We start from the raw sequence: 18,645 nt of genomic DNA, 5'->3' as shown, positions 1-18,645 counted from the left end.
GAAAACAACCGGACTTCTTCAGGTTTGCGAAGACCTCTCACCTCTCATCCAAGAGGGTCACAGAGGTTTAACCCGCTGGCTTTTCACACCTTGTTTTATGTGACAACTCACATGATCAATAGTGGGTTAATGACCCACAGAACCACCTCCAAAGGGGAAGCCTGGGACTCTGCCAGTTGCTCTAGAACTGAAAAAGCCTCTTGGATGAGAGAAGAAACAGACTATCTGCCATCATGTCAAGTTGCTGCACTTGCCTTGCATTTGTCTTTGTTTTTTTGTCTGCGTTTGTCACACTGTCTCTTTTATCTTTACCTGTGTCATCATTAACTTCCTGTGCTTTAGTCGCAGTCATATGGTTCAGGTAACTGCTCGCATTCATTTTTTAATTGCTTTCTTGCTTCTTGCCTCGTGCCTTCAAGCATTTCACTCTTTTTTGCTTTCTAATGGCTGTAAATGTTCTTTTGTGTTTCGCTGTTTTCGCAGTGCCTAATTGGCACAGAAACACCGGCACATTTACAGTAATGTTGAGAATTAAAACAAATACATGAAAAACACAATTAGCAGAAAGCTAATTCTACCAGAAAATGAAGAGCGTGAATTCTAACAATGCCAGCATATGAGTTGGAATTTTATTTTATTTGTGAGTAAACATCTGTACACAAACACTGTGCAACAGTACTAATATATAGTACAATCTGTATATTAACTGAGTTTTGTTAACATCATGACAAAGAATGACAATACTTGTATTTTTTTTTTTTTTTTACAAAAGGCATAAAATACATGCACATTATTGTTAGTTGACAAACTCATGAAATATTCATCTTTCTGGGCTTCTTTTGTTATTGAATGCAAACATCCAGCCTATATGTCTCACTAAACACTGTCACCCAACCTTAAAGTCTTGTTTTTATAATTTTTTTTTTAGGTCAGTCACATCAGTTAAACTGTGGATAAAACTGTTTAATGAGAGCAGAGTCCTGTCCTTCAGAAGGTCTCACACTCCGTGTCCTGCGTGGAGCAAACGTCGCAGTGGCACTCCAGGGCCACGGGATAGTGGTAGAGAGGGGAGACATCAGGCTGACAGCCAGGCAGTCGTGCAGTCATGTGGCGAGTTTGGCTGTACGTGCAGACGCGGTGGTGACGGTGGATGTAAGGGGGCTCTGGTACAGGTTTCTGCAGGGTATGGACACACAAACATACAGGTGGAACACAGGTTGCTACTGTAGGATAAAAAGTTAATCTAACCTGAATTAAAAGCTTTTAATTCAGTGAACTAATAACTTTGAGATCTTTGGTGTTTTTGTGGTAGTTTTACAACAAACTTCAAATGCCATGAAAAAAATCAGTCTGAAATAGACAGAGATTGCAAGTGGACCCCAAGTGATGCTCTTTCTCTTCTGTCTAAAACTTTCATAAGTGCAGTGACAGATTGGTATCCCTGCCTGTTTGGAGGGATTTGAGCATTTCACCAGAGAGCTAAGAGACAACCTTCTTATGGATGGGATCAAGTCCAAGGACATGAGTCATTTAGTAGATGTTTCACTATTCCAGCATTACGGAAGCTTTCAGAAATGGCAACAGGAAAGAGTCAGACTCCTGCGTAGGCTAAATGTAGCTGATGTTACACTTTGTTTTCTGTGTGTGTGTGTGTGTGTGTGTGTGTCGGGGATGGGGGTGGGGTGTACCTCCCACGTGTGACAGCGCCCCCAGCAGGCCTCTGTGGTGATGCGCAGCCCCTTGCAACCCGGCTTCTGGGCCACAAAGGAGAACTCTCGCACCGCGCAGCCTCGGAAACCCTGGAGCACTGTTGGCACGGTAACACACAGCACGGCTGCTCCAGCTACCAGGAGGAGGAGGAGGAAGGGGAAGGTGATGTGGTGGAGGTGCATGCTGGGTATAATGGAAAGAATAATAAATAAAGTGGGTTAAGTTCAGCAACTTTACGGAGTAAAGTGAATAAAAAAGTAAATAAAAGAAATTATTCAAATTATTGTTTTACTAAATATCAGGCACATGCGACCTGCCTGGGTGTGACTGCAGGGCCACATAAACAGCATTATGACTGTTTTATATATATATATATATATATATATATATATATATATATATATATATATATATATATATATATATATATATATATATATATATATATATATATATATATATATATACATATATATATATATAAATTTAGGTAAAAGTGATGAATTGCCAATATTTTACATCAGAACAGAAGGTGACCAACAGCAGTGTGACACTAATTCACAACTCCCTCTAGTGTCTATTCTGGCTACTGCAGTCAGTACCACCACTAAAAATTCTGAACCACAAAACTACATAAAGTACAAAACCACAGTAAATGGAAAACCTGACTCTGGAGTGACTTCTGATTTTACATGCATTAAAAGCACTTTGCAGAAGAAATTACAGAAATTGCATTCATGTCTTTAATGTTACTGGAGACTTAAAAACTGGACATTTTCAAGCAAACAACTCAACCAGACTGCAGGTTATTTCACTGGTTTATTGAAAAATAACTACATAAAACCCCTTTAAGTAAGCAGAATTGGATTCAGTCCTTTTAGAAGCTCTGAGAGCACTGTCACTGTGCTCACTCTGTAATTACTCTGTAAAGAGTATTATGGAACCATCCGAGCAAAACCATGTACATCAGGGTTGATTTGTTATTGTTACATTCCTGCCTTATCTTATTTTATAGGTGTTTAAGAAGAAAATCTCACCTTTCCAGCTGAAGATCTTGCAGAGGTTTGAGCTGCAGGACTCTGGTGTCTGTCTGTGTCCGGGCAATCCCGTGAATGGAACCAATCTGTTCTTGTTATTGTTTTTAGAAGGCCATTAGGGCGGACGGACACGCTGACATCATAGCAATTACAATAAAATAGCATTAGAGACCCCAAGCCAGAAATAATGGAGACTCCCTGGAAAATACTGATGCGTGTCTGTGTTTTCTTAACCTCAGCCTGTATCTCTCTCTCTCTGTGTGTGAGAGAGGGTGTGCAGTTTTTGATCCAATTTGAATCATGTGAGGAGTGGCAGTACTCAGTTGGACACCAGGGTTACAGAATGGATAGAAATATACACAGATCTTGGTCATTTGGTACCTAAAAAAAAAAACTTTAAACCACAACATATGTATACCATGTATTGTTATGAGTTAAAAAAAAGTCATATTCAAAGTCAAGACTTGGTGTGACAGCAGAGTTTTATGTTTGAAGGTCCATGGCATCGCATGTTCTAGCCATAGACTGTATATAAAAGATGGACGTTAGTATGACTAGTAGAGCCAGTGGCTTTAACCTGCATTCTGTCTATTTATAGTGTCATTCACTAGTGTCAGGTCTTGAATAAAACATGATGTTTATTTTATAAATTATGGTCTCTGTTAGAGTCATAGAGGGACAATAAAGCAGGGTATGCATTAAGGCAGGCCTAGGTTGTGATTGACAAGTATAAGCGTACGGTGTCCTCTTTCATCAGTCTCAAGATGATGACAGCCGAAATGCACAAACCAAAAGGCTGACATCAGCGGTGTTTATATCCCTCATTAATGTGAGGCCATTTATTCAGAGTTATATAGATTGGTCAACTCCAAAACAGTATAAATTGTGCCCATTGTAGCACTGTGATCAAAGGGGATATGTATTTTGCAAAACTATGTACATCTCCACACTGGCATTAAGTTTAAAAAAAATCTAAAAATAGGATTTCTTGTCAAGCCAAATTTATGGTCTATTTGTGGGCTAACACATGTAGGTAAAACCAAGCAAGAACTAAAACATCTCTGATCACAATATAAGAAATGGTGAAAGATCCCCAGCAGTCTGTCATTTTAATGCAGCTTGCCATCTTGCGAGCTCTCTAAATTCCAAAGTATGGAAATGATACCTCCTCCTAAAAGAGGCAGTGATTGAGAAAGATTATTGCTACATAGGGAAACATATTCATGCACTGATTTACCTTACAATGGAAAGCGTACAATAGAGATGACTGTAGTGATTTGGTGCTATATAAATAAAATTGAACTGTTGATACTATTTCTGTAAAATTTTTAAAGTATGTTATGATTGTGATTGTTGGGATCTTTGGGGTTATTTTCTCTGCAAATGTTTCTCATTATATAATAAGAGCCCTGTTTTCTGATTGGTACTGGAATCTCACTGGGCTATTATCTCCTGTGATTTAAGGCAGGTTGTTGAAACATGTTCATCTTCTTCATCCACTCATTAAATTTCTACATCTGCATCACTGGTAAATATTTTTTGCTAACAATGCTATTGTGTAAAAAACGTTTGTTATGCCTGAAATATAAATTAAAAAAAAAAAAACTACATTGATACAAGCAGATGGTTGACGAAAATGTACACAAGATTTTAGCAAGGAGCTAAAACATGCAGATACACTGCTATAATGTTCACAAGTGAAGAGACTGATGCTGAATTTGTGGACTTTTGGTCACTTGGAGGGAGAAGAGAAAACTGTAAAACAGACAAAATGATAATAAAACTGATAGCATACAGAAAGTATTACCTGCTTAATGCTGCACTCTCCTTTTAGATCCCTTCAAGAGTCTACCTACCTTCCATCCATTTCTTAACCACTTATCCAAATTAGGGTTGTGAGGAAGGAGCTGGAGCCTATCACAGAGATAGGGTGCACTCTGTGCAAGTAGCCTGGCAGTAATCTAGCCAGAAAAAATTCACAGACCAGCGGTATCGGATGACCACTTACTATTGCTAATAGCTGCGCCCACTTGCTAAATGTGGTCATAGTGATCAGTTCCAATAGCGAACTGGTGAAATTCTCAGCCCAGTGCAACAGTACCTCAGCCTGGTGCAGTGCCAGGGGATCAACCACTGGCTAGAACCCTGTCAGGTATATTTGACTCCTTAGCTATAAATTCCTGCACTTTGTTCACCAGCTACTTGGTAATTTTATATGTCTCAGTTCTACATACACTAGATTGCCAAAGTATTCACTCACCCATCTCAACCCAGCAACGTAAAATCACAGAGCAGGGTCAGCGGATGCTGAGGCACATAGTTCGCAGAGGTCACCAACTTTCTGTAGTCAGTCGCTACAGACCTCACATGTCCTTCAGATTAGCTCAGGAACAGTGGGTAGAGAGCTTCATGGAATGTGTTTCCATGGCTGAGCATCTGCATCCAAGCCTTACATCACCAAGAGCAATACAGAGTGTCGGATGCAGTGGTGTAAAGCACGCCGCCACTGGACTCTAGAGCAGTGGAGACGTGTCCTCTGGAGTGACAAATCATGTTTCTCTATCTGAGAATCCAATGGACTGTCTGGGTTTGGTGGTTGCCAGGAGAACGGTACTTGTCTGACTGCACTGTACCAAGTGTAAAGTTTGCTGGAGGAGGGATTATGGTGTGGGGCTGACTTTCAGGAGCTGGGCTCAGCCCTTTAGTTCCAGTGAAAGGAACTCTTAATGCTTCAGCATACCAGGACATTTTGGACAATTTCATGCTCCCAACTTTGTGGGAGCAGTTTGGGGATGGCCCCTTGCTGTTCCAACATGACTGCGCACCAGTGCACAAAGCAAGCACCATAAAGACATGGATGAGCAAGTTTGGTGTGGAAGAACTTGACTGGCCTGCAGAGTCCTGACCTCAACCTGACAGAACACCTTTGGGATGAATTAGAGCAGAGACTCTAAGCCAGGCCTTCTCTCCAACATCAGTGTCTGACCTCACAAATGAGCTTCTGGAAGAATGGTCAAAAATTCCCATGAACACACTCCTAAACCTTGTGGAAAGCCTTCCCAGAAGAGCTGAATTTGTTATACCTGCAAAGGGTGGGCTGACGTCATATTAAACCCTATGGATGAAGAATGGAATGTCACTCAAATTCATATGTGTGTGATGGCAGACAAGTGAATACTTTTGGCAATATAGGGTACTCCCAGACCAGCACTTGCCATTTCAAGTGGAGAAGTGTATTCTCATTAGCAAGTATGGCTACTGAACTTAAAGTATCAGTTTGATATGAATTATAATGAAAGAAGAAGGAGCTTGGACCAATTTTCAGCCAGTATTGGGACACATTATCAGCATGCAAGGTGATGCCTATGCTAACAAGCTACCAAACAGCTAGCTATTTTTTTTGTTTGTTTTTTTAATCAGAGTTAGATATTACCAGTGGTGGACAGTAACGAAGTACAAATACTTCGTTACTGTACTTAAGTAGATTTTTCAGGTATCTGTACTTTACTTGAGTATTTATTTTTCTGACAACTTTTTACTTTTACTCACTACATTTTTACACAAGTATCTGTACTTTCTACCTCTTACATTTTCAAAACGAGCTCGTTACTTGAGGTTTAATGCATCTGAGAAACGTCTGCATTTCCGGTCAGTGTGGGAGCCGGCTTCTGATTGCGAGCGGGTTTTTTTCTTGGAAGTCGCAACAACAGGGTGGGAGGGAGGGAACAGACACCCCACACGGTAGAGGGAGAGGTTCCTGCAACGCTCGCTTGGAGACCGGAAAGACCCAGAGGAAGTTGCGCTTTAGGCTGCAGGCCGGAACGGTGAGGAAAATAAATGACAGAAAACGTAAGGACAAAAAAAGTGTCTGCAGTTCGTCACACAGTGTGTCTGCTAGCTAAAAGAACAGCTGCTGTATTTAAAGGGAGAGCAAAGAATGAGCGATAACTTCACTCCGATGGAGAAAGATGTAAGAAAGAGGTAGAAACGTCCTCCAAGGAGCTACTTTTACTTTCTTACTTTGAGTAGATTTCAGAGCCTGTACTTTTTTACTTTTACTTGAGTACAGAAGTTGAACCAGTACTTCAACTTTTACCAGAGTAGTTTTTAATACAAGTACTTGTACTTCTACTTAAGTACAGAATGTCAGTACTTTGGCCACCACTGGATATTACCCACTGCATCACAGACTACATGAACTTCTGTGTGGAGAACACTGTGCCAACCAAGAAGGTACGGTGCTTCTCCAACAATAAACCGTGGGTGACCCAGAGCTGAAGGCACTGCTGAACGAGAAGAAGAGGGCCTTCAGATCTGGAGACAAGGAGGAACTGAGGAGAGTACTTAAAGTATGTGAAATACAAGATCTGGAGAGGCAAAGAGAGCTTCAGGAGGAAGATGGAGGAACAGCTCCAACATAACAAAGTCCGAGAAGTCTGGAGAAACATGAAAAAAATCTCTGGCCACTTCGAGGACAATGGAGGAGCCACAGTGTCTGCTGACCGGGGGTGGGCTAACAACCTGAATCTGTTTTTCAATAGATTTGACTCTGGGTCGTTGACCACCTTCCCCACCCCTCAGCTCCCATCTTACCACCCCTCCGTATGCTGACCCCCCTCTCTCCTGGTTTAGTGCTGTCATTGCCTGCACTCTCCTCACCCTCACCCACAGCGGAGCCAGGGAGTCCAACCACTACAGACCTGTGGCCCTGACTTCTCACCTGATGAAGACCATGGAGAGGCTCTTCCTGCACCACCTCCGCCCACTGGTGAGCTCAGCGCTGGATCCCCTGCAGTTCGCCTACCAGCCCGGCATCGGGGTGGACGATGCCGTCATCTACCTGCTGCACAGATCCCTCTCTCACCTAGAGCAGGCAGGGAACACTGCGAGGGTCATGTTCTTTGACTTCTCCAGTGCTTTCAACACCATCCAGCCTGCACTACTGAGAGGGAAGATGGAGGGAGCCGGAGTAGACAGTCAGCTGACGGCATGGACCATCAACTACCTCACCAACAGACCACAGTATGTGAGGTGCCATGACTGTGTGTCTGATGTGGTAGTCTGCAGCACAGGGGCGCCACAGGGCACGGTCCTCTCACTCTTTCTGTTCAGTCTGTACACCTCAGACTTCAGGTACAACTCAGACCATTGCCACCTACAGAAGTTCTCAGATGATACGGCCATCATTGGATGTGTATCAGATGGGAACGACCAGGAATACAGGGGGGTCATCAGTGACTTTGTCAGCTGGTGTGAGAACAACGCACTCCAAATCAACACCAGCAAGACGAAGGAGATGGTCATAGACTTCAGGAGGAAGCCACCCCCTACAGCACCGGTGAACATCCAGGGAAAGGACATTGAGACAGTGGTCTCTTACAAGTACCTGGGTGTTCACCTCAACAACAAGCTGGACTGGACTACAAACACAGACGTCCTGTATAAGAAGGGCCAGAGTCGACTCCACCTGCTGAGGAGACTGAGGTCCTTCGGTGTCTGCAGGACTCTGTTAAAGACATTTTATGACTCAGTGGTAGCATCTGCCCTTTTCTATGCAGTGGCCTGCTGGGGGGGGTGGATGCACCGAAAGGGACAGGAGCAGGATCGACAAACTGGTGCGGAGGTCTAGCTCTGTGTTGGGATGTCCTCTAGAGTCTGTGATGGTGGTGGGTGAGAGGAGGATGTTAGCAAAGCTGACATCCATCATGGACAACCCCCATCACCCTCTGCATGAGTCCGTGGGTGAGCTGAGCAGCTCCTTCAGTCAGAGGCTGAAACATCCTCGCTGCAGGAAGGAGCGCTTTCACAGGTCATTCATCCCAACAGCAGTTAGACTGTACAACACTTCATAATGTCTTGAGTCACTTGGACACTTTACCTCCTCTGCCATCACTTTATCCATACAGTCCAGATACATTTTATTTATTACACTCACCCATATAATGCATACCGAGTATGCTATGTACCTTACCGGCTACAAATGTATGTTTTGATATCTGTATATAGTGTTTTGATGTGTGTGTACATGTGTGTATGTATATGTGTGTATTGACACTGATAGATATTTTATGTATATAGTGCTTATGTATATGTGTATAGTTTTTCTAGTCTATTCTATTTTAGTTCATTTGTTTTTACTCATCCACTCATCATTTTTCTCTGTACTGAGCTGCTGTAATGCGCAAATTTCCCTGCTGTGGGATCATTAAAGTTTTATCTTATCTTATCTTATTATGTCTTGTGGCATAGTTTTGTATTTATGCATGCTAAATCATCATCTTTGCAGTAGAAGAATTTGGTATTATATATGTGGTCAGAGATTCAAGAATTTATGCAAAATGTAGCGGCTAATGGTAAAATATTGCAAAAGAAAGCTGGTTCCCGTGTCCGACTTGGAAGCCATCTTTAACACTGTCTGTGGGTACACTGATTTGATCCCCAGTTTATATTAAAATACTGATTAGTATAGCAATAAGTTATGAAAATGGAAGTATCAGTGATAGAAATTAAGTGACACAAAAAGTACACAGACTCCAGAGTGTTTTCTCAAAGTGAAGGTTCATTTTTAGCACATAGTATTTTTTTTTCTCCATTCTACACTTCCCTGTAATGTTACATACAGTAGTAAGCCACTCTACATTCAAACCCTCCCACCGCTGTGTTGGTCCCCAAAATATACATCTTCTTCATCTGCATCATCTTTATCGTCTTCTCTATGTTTTTTTTCTTCAACACAACAAACAGACCATTGGGCAGACAGTGCAAATCTAGAAATTCAGTGAAATTGCTACGTAATGCAGTAGTAGGTTTCGGTAACATTATATTCTCATTCTGTTGCTCTGACTTATTGCCATTCTATCATATCTAACTCTATGTCTTTTCTTTCCTCTATCTTCCTCCTCTTCTGTGTTTTTTTTTTTTTTGTCTTAACTGTCTGTTTTCATCAAATGCACTCACATCGCCCCTCTGACTTAAAGCATTTGTTAAAATCTGGCCTCCTGAAAATGGCCGCAGAGAGGAAATGCGAGGGTCAGTGAAAGCAGCGCTTGATGGCTGTATGTGAGGCGACACCAGAGCTCTCTACAAACACTCTCTCCTCTCTCACTTCCCGTTCTGGAGCAGTTCTGGAATGGATGGCAGAATTCTAGAATCGAGGAATACTATTATTACTAATCATTATCGTGGTGGGAGCTGGGGTTTCCCCGACAACAACAATCAAGAGGGTTTGTGAGTAAGCAAGCCAAAACAAAAATCGTAAAGTAAACCAAGTTTAGTGACAGCGAGGTCAGGTTTTGTCTCTGTTCAGTTGTGTTTCTGAGTGTTACCTGCCTGAATCAAGACAACGTTGGAAACCCCCCCCCCCTAAAAAAAAATGGAGCGGTTTCTCGTGTCAGCCAAGAATGAAAACTTTCAGGGAATGAAACAAACTAGCACCAATAGCAGCTGCTTCTGACATTTTCCATAGACTGCAGTTGTGTCTGTTCAGTTGTTCAGTTGTTAAAATGATGACTCAGGTGACAGTATTTTACGAACAGTCACATGATGAGCACTCAATCTTTGTGCTAAATTGTGCCAGAATTTGTTTTTTGCCGTCAAACATGTCAGAAGTTGTAACAAAATGTGGATGTTGGATGTAACGTCTGTCAAAAGATTTGTTTTTGTTTTTTAAAAAAAAAAAAAAGGAAAAATTCCAGATCAATGCTTGAAAGCAACAAACCCTTTCGTACGAAGCGATTTCAAAACGTTGCTGATTCAGGCGCGTTTTTGAGTGAGCGACTAGAAAAAAAAAAAAAAAAGCAGTTCTGTGGGTTCTGTTGAAAGTTTGGTTCGAAGCAGCCGACGGGTAGCTCGGCGTCTCAAGCATCAAAATTTAAAAAAACAAAAAACAATCAATTTGTTTCACGATACATTCGGATTCAAACCCTGTCCCACAGGAAGGAGAGAAGGAGAGAGAGAGAAAAAGAAGCAAAGAGACGACTGTTTCCTCCCGTTCTCTGTCGCTCTGTCTACGCACATCTCCTGCTCACCGCGTCACTCACTGGATGCACACCGACACACTCAAGCACCCACACACGCACGCACACATGCACAACCTGACCATCAAATAAGGTTACATTTCCTGATCAAATATAAAATAAATAGCATCAGACTCAGTTTTCCACAAAAAATGAACGAGAGTATACAAAAACCAATAAAATAAACAACGTAATTACAAAGCAAAATCATTTCTCATCAAATAAATCTACACAGAAGGTACCTTTTAAGACAATGTGAATATCAAGGACGCAACAGGAGTAAAAACAAGAGTGGGAGGTAAACATTTCAGAGTGACACCCACTTCCTGTTTAACCCCCTAAAAAACACAGATTATCCTGAAAGAATGAAAATATTGCTAAAATAATTTTTTTCTCTTTTTTTTTTCCCCCTCCCTCTCTTTATCCCATCAGTCTATCGTAATGATCAGACAAGAATAAACAGATTTTTGTTGGTTCACATCGAAAAAAATGTTTCCTCATCATGGTCACCATCTAGCAGCTTTAGGTCTGCTGAACCTACAGACGTTCCAGGTTCAGAAATCCAACTGGATCGTGGTGGTTTTTTTCTGATTGGACACACTTGTGGTGGGTGGGCTTCGCTAGTCTGCTTGCATTCATTTAAATTTATACTCTGTGACAAGGTTCAAAATTAGAGAATACGCCCACACACACACACACACACACACACCAAAAAAATAATTATCATTTGCCATGACATTAAAGTTAAAGGTACGCTGTGGAACTTTCAACGACTAATAGAAAATAAAAAAAGCATGTTTTTATGAATGGATCCAATTTTTGTTTGCCATTGATTTCATGCTACTCTACTGATCCAACAGTTAGTGGCAGCAGAGAGCTAAGAAATGTGGCATTTGTGCCAGAAAATGCTGGAAAGTGAAGTCAATGTGCCAAAAACTGCGGTTCTTAAAACTGTTGAAATTCTATTAATGTAGGAGCCCAACTTGGCCACCAGCTCTCTGCTAATTTGACTCAGTGAACTTCAGCCATCAGCCCCCCATGACCCTGAATTGGGTAAGCAGAAGGACATGGATGGATGGATGGATGGATGGATGATTAATTGTACTAACAGCCCAAACCAAAATTTTAGCATATGGACCCCAGTGGAGCATGGCATTGGAGATGGCTGTACCAGACTGTCGTGGTCTTAGTGGTGACACCTATCGTTCAGGAGAATACTGCAGCGAGTATTCGTGCCCTCAGAGCTGGTATAAATGGTACAGAGCTGTAGCGACATCATTATCTGCATATGAAGTGACCGATGTGTTAATGGGCCATCAGTGAGGTGTTTCAGGCATGTCCTACCAGTAGGAGGCTTCGGGGCAGATATGTAAACAATGCAGGGTTTAAAACAATGCAACAATTACCTTTACTCTGTGATTAATGGAAATGGAAACACAGTTCATCAAGCCTCCAGAGTACACAAAATACATTCTGAGGAGTAAGACTTGATGTAATGTACACACAGCTGTGTTTACAAGAAAACTCCACAGGGCACCTTTAAAAATATTCATGAGCTTTAAATGTGGAATGTTTGGGGATTTTTTTTTAAATCCCACCTGCCACACCACAAGTATTGAATGAAAGAAAATCCACCACTGCTAATCCAGCTCATCCCTCCCCTTTAAAGGTCTGTTAAAGGGGAATTCTGCTGAATTTCAGCACTCACATTATGGCCTCATACATTTAACATGTGATGTGAATTCAGAATTCGAGTCGGCCTTCCCCTTTATGGTATCTGCTACACTAGTGTTTCTCCCGTAATACACTACAGAAATATCCAGAGACGTATGGATATATATATATATAGATATATATATATAAAAACATCATCATCATCATCATCGTCATCATCAGTAGTACTTAGAGTAGAGTAGAGTAGTAGTATTAGAGTAACAAGTAAGAAGAAGGAACATTATTGTACTTATATTGTCATCAGCGGTTATTAGGGGCTTTAGGCTCATCCTTTGGTGGAACCTGGCAGATTGGGAGAGGAGTTAATGCCAGAATCAGCCGTGTGTGTGTGTGTCTGTGTGTGTGTGTGTATGTTTTACAGAAATATTCAAGTGCATCGATCAGCTGTTGGTGTGTGATTTGTTTAACCTGGATAAACTCTCTGTAGCTCTGTCTTCTGATATTTACAGTAAAAATGTACCTGGGCCTGTGGCGATTTGTGGGTCCGGCAATAGTTTGGGGACTTTTGTGTGAAATTGCTTCTTTTGTTTATTGATGCATTGTGCTATCCAAGCATTAAAATAAACATCTCTAACCAAAAGATAAATACGAGGCCACAGTGCAGACTGTTACTCCATTAGACAAGTTAGAAATGTGTTAAACGTGGTAAGCGTTGCACCAAAATAGATATTTTCTCTCTCATTTTGAGGGAGATTTGAAGCAGGCCAGCTACCGGTTTTGGGGTACTGACCTGCAGTTTCCACTAATTTAAGTGACAGTCTGCACTCTGGACAATATTTTTCTTCTGATGTGCAACATATCGTGTGTACAGCAAAAAGTGAACCAGTTTCACACAACTCTGTTAGAAAGAAGGTACAGTGTTTGCCTTGGATCACAGAGTTTGCGCCTTTTCACAAAAAGCGACCACCTCGATGATACAAGATGAAAAAGGAAAAAAAAGTGGGCTTGTTTTGTACCTTTTTCTGTCTCCCAACACTTTTACCATCATCTTCCTGTCTTCTCCCTGTCCCCTAATCCCCCCGCCCCCCATCCCTGACCCATGTGATCTCTGGAGCAACACCTAGGTGGCGCTCTCCCCGGCTCCAGAGGAGGCCCCGCTGGGCTTGGGTTCAGGCTGGTCAGAGTGAGCCGTTTGCGGGGAGGAAGGGGTAAGCGTGTCCCCTCTCTCGCCTCGCTCCTGTAGGTTGCGCTGGTTCCTGGCGGCCTCTGTGAGCATCTGCATCCGGCGCTCCTGGTACTCCTCCAGGCCTCGCCAGAGCTCGGCACGCTCCCTTTCTCGCTTCATCTCCCTGGAGAGGTGGTTTAAAGGAAAGGGGAGGAAGGAAAGTAATTAAGTGTAAAGGGCAGAAATATGATCTTGAAAACATATTTATATTGTCCATACTTGTCAAGCAGAGGTTTATACTTCTTTTAAAGGCTAAAGAGAAGCATTGCCACCCAAGTTTGTCCTAAAGATAGCGCTTCTCTGCAGGCTCCAAGAGGACTTGATTAAACAAATTAAATTAAGACATTGATTGACCTCTACTTTCAGTATCTGGCGTGATCTCCTTGTGCAGAAAAAAACTGTATTTATACCTTTCACGTGCATTTCTGCTATTCAGTTCTGCACAATGGCTACGAGGAATTTTAGCCCATTCCTCTGCACAGAAAACAGTTTCAGTTTCTCCGGGTTTTGTGGGTATTTTTTGGTAAAAATCTTGTCTTGGTGCATAAACCACTTTCTCCAGAGATCCAGTTCGCATTCACAGATGTCCGGACATTTTGCTAGTATAAGTCTAAATGCTTCGCTCCATTAATGTTGACAAGCAGTTGACCGCAAACCAAGATGCTACCACCACCATCCTTTAAGGTTCTGGCGCTACAGTGCGGTGTTTTTATTTCCCTGAACACAACACAAGCTCACAAACATGGTTCAAACAGCCTTCTGGCTTGTCCAAACGGTCTTTACGTTTAGCAAAACGCAGGCGGCAATGTGCTTTTTGGAGCGCAGCACTTTCTTTTTGCAACCCTGTCATGAACACCACTGTTCATGAGAGTGGTGCATTAGCCAATGAGATAAAGGCCTTTGGTTGTTTACCTAAGGTCCAAACTCTCAAGAGATGGTTCTGTAAACTTTTCCAGTCTGATGAGCAGCAAAACTCTTTTTTTCTGAGGTTGCAAGAAATCTTATTCGTTTATTCCACAAATGTGCCGTGAAGATCAGACTTTGATAGTTAACTGTCTTTGTTCGATCCCTTTTCTTTAAGTATAACTCATACCAGACTGCCATCCCTGACTCTTATTTCAGCCTAAATTAAAATGCTAACGCAGTGCTGGTTTGACTCAGTGGGTCAGCAGGTGATCATATGCCGGCCCCGGGTTCAAGTCTGATCTGTAGCCCTTCTCTCTCTCCCTCACTGCTTTCCTGTTAGTCTTTATTTAATCTCCATTAAAAAAAAAAAAAGAAAGGCCAAAAAATATAAAATGCAAATTCTCAAAGATGTGTAAATTTGGCTCAATTTCTTGATTTATGAAAGACAGAGTCCTAAAACTACAATTTGTCTTTTTTTTTTTATTATTTCTCCTTGTGTATGACTTAATTAAAGATTTCATAAATAAGGAGGATTAAGAAGTGCTGGAATGCATGTGTTTTGGAAGCTGGCTGCTTCAGTTTTTATCCTTAGCTAAACTTAGATAAATGTTTACCTGTACTTACCAAATGAAATGTGTCTTTTCATTAAGAGATTATCGAACTGCTGAACTATTCCTGTAGATTTTATTTTCCACCGGTATCTACTATCTTGAGTTTGAGGCTGGAATCATGATGTGAACCGTGTCCAAAGGCTGATCTAACCGATGCATGCTTGCAATGTGAAAAACAATGTAATGGATAATGGAACAAATACCACCTAAAAAATGACTTAGTTCTGTTTCTTCCTCTTGTTGCCACTGTCGTATCCAGTGACACAACGACACACACAAAAACAGTGAGTCACACTCACTTCTGTTTCTCCACTTTGTAGGAGGCAGTGAGGTCATCAAACAACTTGCTGTTCATCTCCATGAAGGTCTTCAGCACATTGTAAATCAGTGACACAATGGTCCTGGAGAAACACACATGCATTATTGCTTCACTGGGGGGGCAAGAAAATGAAATTGAAGTCATTTGTGTGCAGCTAAGATTTTGAATTTGTTGCAGCTATGAAGCATAATGTTAATACTTCTTCAAAGTATTAGCAGTAGTGGAAAGTAACAGGAACTGCAATCGTGTATTTTGTATAAAAAGTAAAGTATTAGAATCTAAGTACTGCATGAAGCACAAGAAATAAACTTATGTTGGATTATGGGCAATTTAAGGGTTCCAGTCAACAACTTTTTTGATTAGTCAACTAATTTGCACATTAAAATATGAAAAAGAATAAAAAATCTGCCCACATGAACTGAATGAGTTTTTTCACTTTGAGCCACTAACAGTCTAAAGTCAAAGACTGTATACAAAAGATGGACAACACCCATTGGCCAGTCCAGTTGGAAAGCCTCGACATAAGTATTTTAGATATGGCCATCTTGGGGGTTTGTAAACAAAGAGCAGATCTCACTATGAAACTGAGGTTCACTGCACACTCACAGTGTGTCATCTTCTAAGTTACACAGTAAAATATACCCAGCTGCATTCTCTGTTTTGACTCTGACAGAGACCATAAATTGAAAAGTGAACATCAGGTTGTAGTCAGTAAGACTTGAAACTAGCAACTGAGTCCATAAACTCATTAAGTTTATAGCTGTTTTCTTTTTGCAACCGGAATATTGCTGGAAGATACTTCCATCTTTTGTCTATGGAAGTCTATGGAAGCCTTGTTCAATTTGTCGTTGCACGAGACAGAGAAAATCTGGAAAGAACTGGCATTTCGCTTAAAAAATGTTTAAATGATCAATCACTTCTTCGCTCTGTGCTCTAGATCAGGGCTCTTCAACTCCAGGCCTCGAGAGCCCCTGTCCTGCAGGTTTTAGATGTGTCACTGATCCAACACACCTGAATCAAATGGCTGAATGATCTCCTCAGTATGCAGTCAAGTTCTCCAGAGTCCTGCAGCAGAGACACATCTAAAACCTGCAGGACAGGGGCTCTCAAGGCCTGGAGTTGAATACCCCTGCTCTAGATGATTTTATCTGTCATGGTCCTGGGCCGGTGGACCAGTGTTTTGTGTTGTCTTGGTTCTGTTTCAGTTATTTCTCTGATTATGTTTATTAGTTCTCTTTTGTATCCTCAGTTTATTTCTAGTCCCTTGTGTTTCCCTGTGTCAGGTCTGCGTCACTGTCCAGTGTCTGTGTGCCAGTTCCCCGTGTCAAGTCTGCGTATACCTTACTTAGTCACTTCCTGTTTTATTTTGACAGTCTTGTGTTCCCTGTGCTTTGTGTTTAGTTTTGCTTCCCCTGTTATTAGTTTCATTTGCTTCACCTGCTGTGCCCTGCTGTTTCCTCTTGCCCTGATTACCTATTGTGTATTCAAGCCCTCAGTTTTCATCTGTTCTTTGTTGCGTCATTGTCTATGTTCCTGCTGTGTGTGTCTCTGCTCCTTGTACCCCTTAGTTTTAGTTCTGGCCACAGTCCAGCCCAGTTTATTTGTTTGTATGGTTCTCATTTTCAATAAAGTCCTTTAAGTTCATTTTTCACCTTTTCTGAGTCCTGCTTTTGGGGTCCGCCTTTCCTGCCTGCCACAGCAACCATGACATTATCATCTTTAATCACATAAGCTGCTTTTTTCCTCAGCGGCGCTCCTTATCTGATCCTCTGACTGGACTGAAGACAAGTTGTGAACATGCAATGTTTGTCTGTTCACTTGTCTTACAGTAACAGAGCTTAAACTCAAGCCAAATAGACAGAAAACTATAATAAAAAGCAATGATCGGAGTGTTCATGTGTGCCACTGACTGGTTCCAGTGCTCCTTGGAGACTCTGTAGAGGGTGGCGAATACCAATGGAAGGATGACTTGACAGTTTTCCTCAATCAGACTGAGGATGTATTCATTGTTCCAGAAGTAAAGAGCCCGCTCTGCTACCTAAAACACACACACATACAGAGAAGCTGATTTTCTTTTATCAAATTTGGGCAACACTCTTTTCATTAAATTGCTGTTTGTCTGTGAAGTAATTGATTTCTAAAGCCTCCCTCAACAGTTTTTTTTTCCAACCTAAAACTGGAGGTAATCATATTACTATAATCACATTTGTTTTAATCCTGTCTACACCCCAAACAGCTTTAATCTGGGTGTCAGTGACTTGCGTAGCTATTTTTTCCACTTCTGCACTATTTTATCACCTGGAAGTGAGGACTGGAGATACAGGCTGCTATCTGTTTGAAGAGTGGCTCCTGAATCCGGATAAACTGAGATGGCTCTATCACATCCAGGATCTCCTCGATCTCCCCCAGGAACATCACCTAAACGCGCGTGCATTTTTAAAATACAAATGCAGACAGATAAAGGAGAACAAGTTAAATTGAGACAGTTGCAGCAATGCCGGACGGAAAAGCAATCGAGCAGCAGAGAAACGGCGACGCCTTTTTATCGTCGTGTGTATCACCTCTTTCTGCGTGCAGGTTTTCGGCCAGTACTTGAGCAGCCCTCTGATGATCTGCAGAGCAAATATGAGCACACATTAACAGAAATAAACACTGAAGCCATTAGCTCAGCAGGGTAGCTGGCTAGCATCCATCTCTACCATCTCCATTGAGTCATTTTTGTGCTCTGGCTTTTGCATTAAGAATAATGTCATTAAGTTTGCAGTGACTCTCATTCTTACAGATTCAAGAAGTAGGTTACGGCAAAGACTTAATATGAAGGTTTGCATCTTTACAGACTGGCCTCATTGGTGAACTGACTGGTGAACTATACTGTTTAATACTCCTAATGGCAGAAATATAAAACATTTTCTATCTGTTAGCTGAGATCTGGGAACATGGTGAGATTATTACTGACATTACAAATACAGTGTGTCCAAAGAGGGGTGGGACCCAAAACAAAACAAAATCATTTTGAATTTCCTGTAAGGTGGAAATAATGTTAATAAAAGTATGTCTAAACCAAAATAATGAAGTTGTGGGCCCCAAAAACCAAAACAATAATATCAAATTTCCTAAATGACTTCACATAGTTTCTGGGAAATTTTAG

General features: G+C 41.5%; 2 protein-coding genes across 2 annotated transcripts in view; both read right to left on the bottom strand.

The window, feature by feature from the left end:
- Nucleotides 1-933: 933 nt before the first annotated feature.
- LOC115775236 (glycoprotein hormone beta-5-like) lies at nucleotides 934-2,911 on the bottom strand. The gene is made up of 3 exons (XM_030722809.1): nucleotides 2,748-2,911; nucleotides 1,689-1,893; nucleotides 934-1,176 (listed from the first exon to the last, which is right to left on the bottom strand). Exons 2-3 carry the CDS (start codon nucleotides 1,890-1,892, stop codon nucleotides 988-990), a joined length of 393 nt encoding a protein of 130 aa, XP_030578669.1. The 5' UTR covers nucleotide 1,893; nucleotides 2,748-2,911; the 3' UTR covers nucleotides 934-987.
- Nucleotides 2,912-12,125: 9,214 nt separating this feature from the next.
- Nucleotides 12,126-18,645, bottom strand: part of ppp2r5b (protein phosphatase 2, regulatory subunit B', beta) — a 45,337-nt gene continuing 38,817 nt past the window's right edge. Inside the window, exons 9-13 of the mRNA XM_030722597.1 lie at nucleotides 18,059-18,109; nucleotides 17,796-17,915; nucleotides 17,408-17,535; nucleotides 15,478-15,579; nucleotides 12,126-13,785 (exon numbers count right to left, since the gene is read on the bottom strand). Coding sequence (XP_030578457.1) covers nucleotides 13,557-13,785; nucleotides 15,478-15,579; nucleotides 17,408-17,535; nucleotides 17,796-17,915; nucleotides 18,059-18,109 — 630 coding nt within the window. The 3' untranslated portion in view covers nucleotides 12,126-13,556. The remainder of the gene's footprint in view (nucleotides 13,786-15,477; nucleotides 15,580-17,407; nucleotides 17,536-17,795; nucleotides 17,916-18,058; nucleotides 18,110-18,645) is intronic.

This window comes from Archocentrus centrarchus (genome assembly GCF_007364275.1).
Source record: "Archocentrus centrarchus isolate MPI-CPG fArcCen1 chromosome 18 unlocalized genomic scaffold, fArcCen1 scaffold_23_ctg1, whole genome shotgun sequence".
NCBI classification, from domain to species: Eukaryota; Metazoa; Chordata; class Actinopteri; order Cichliformes; family Cichlidae; genus Archocentrus; species Archocentrus centrarchus.
Note: the sequence above shows the minus strand (reverse complement) of the source record. Positions and strands in the feature narration are given on the sequence as shown.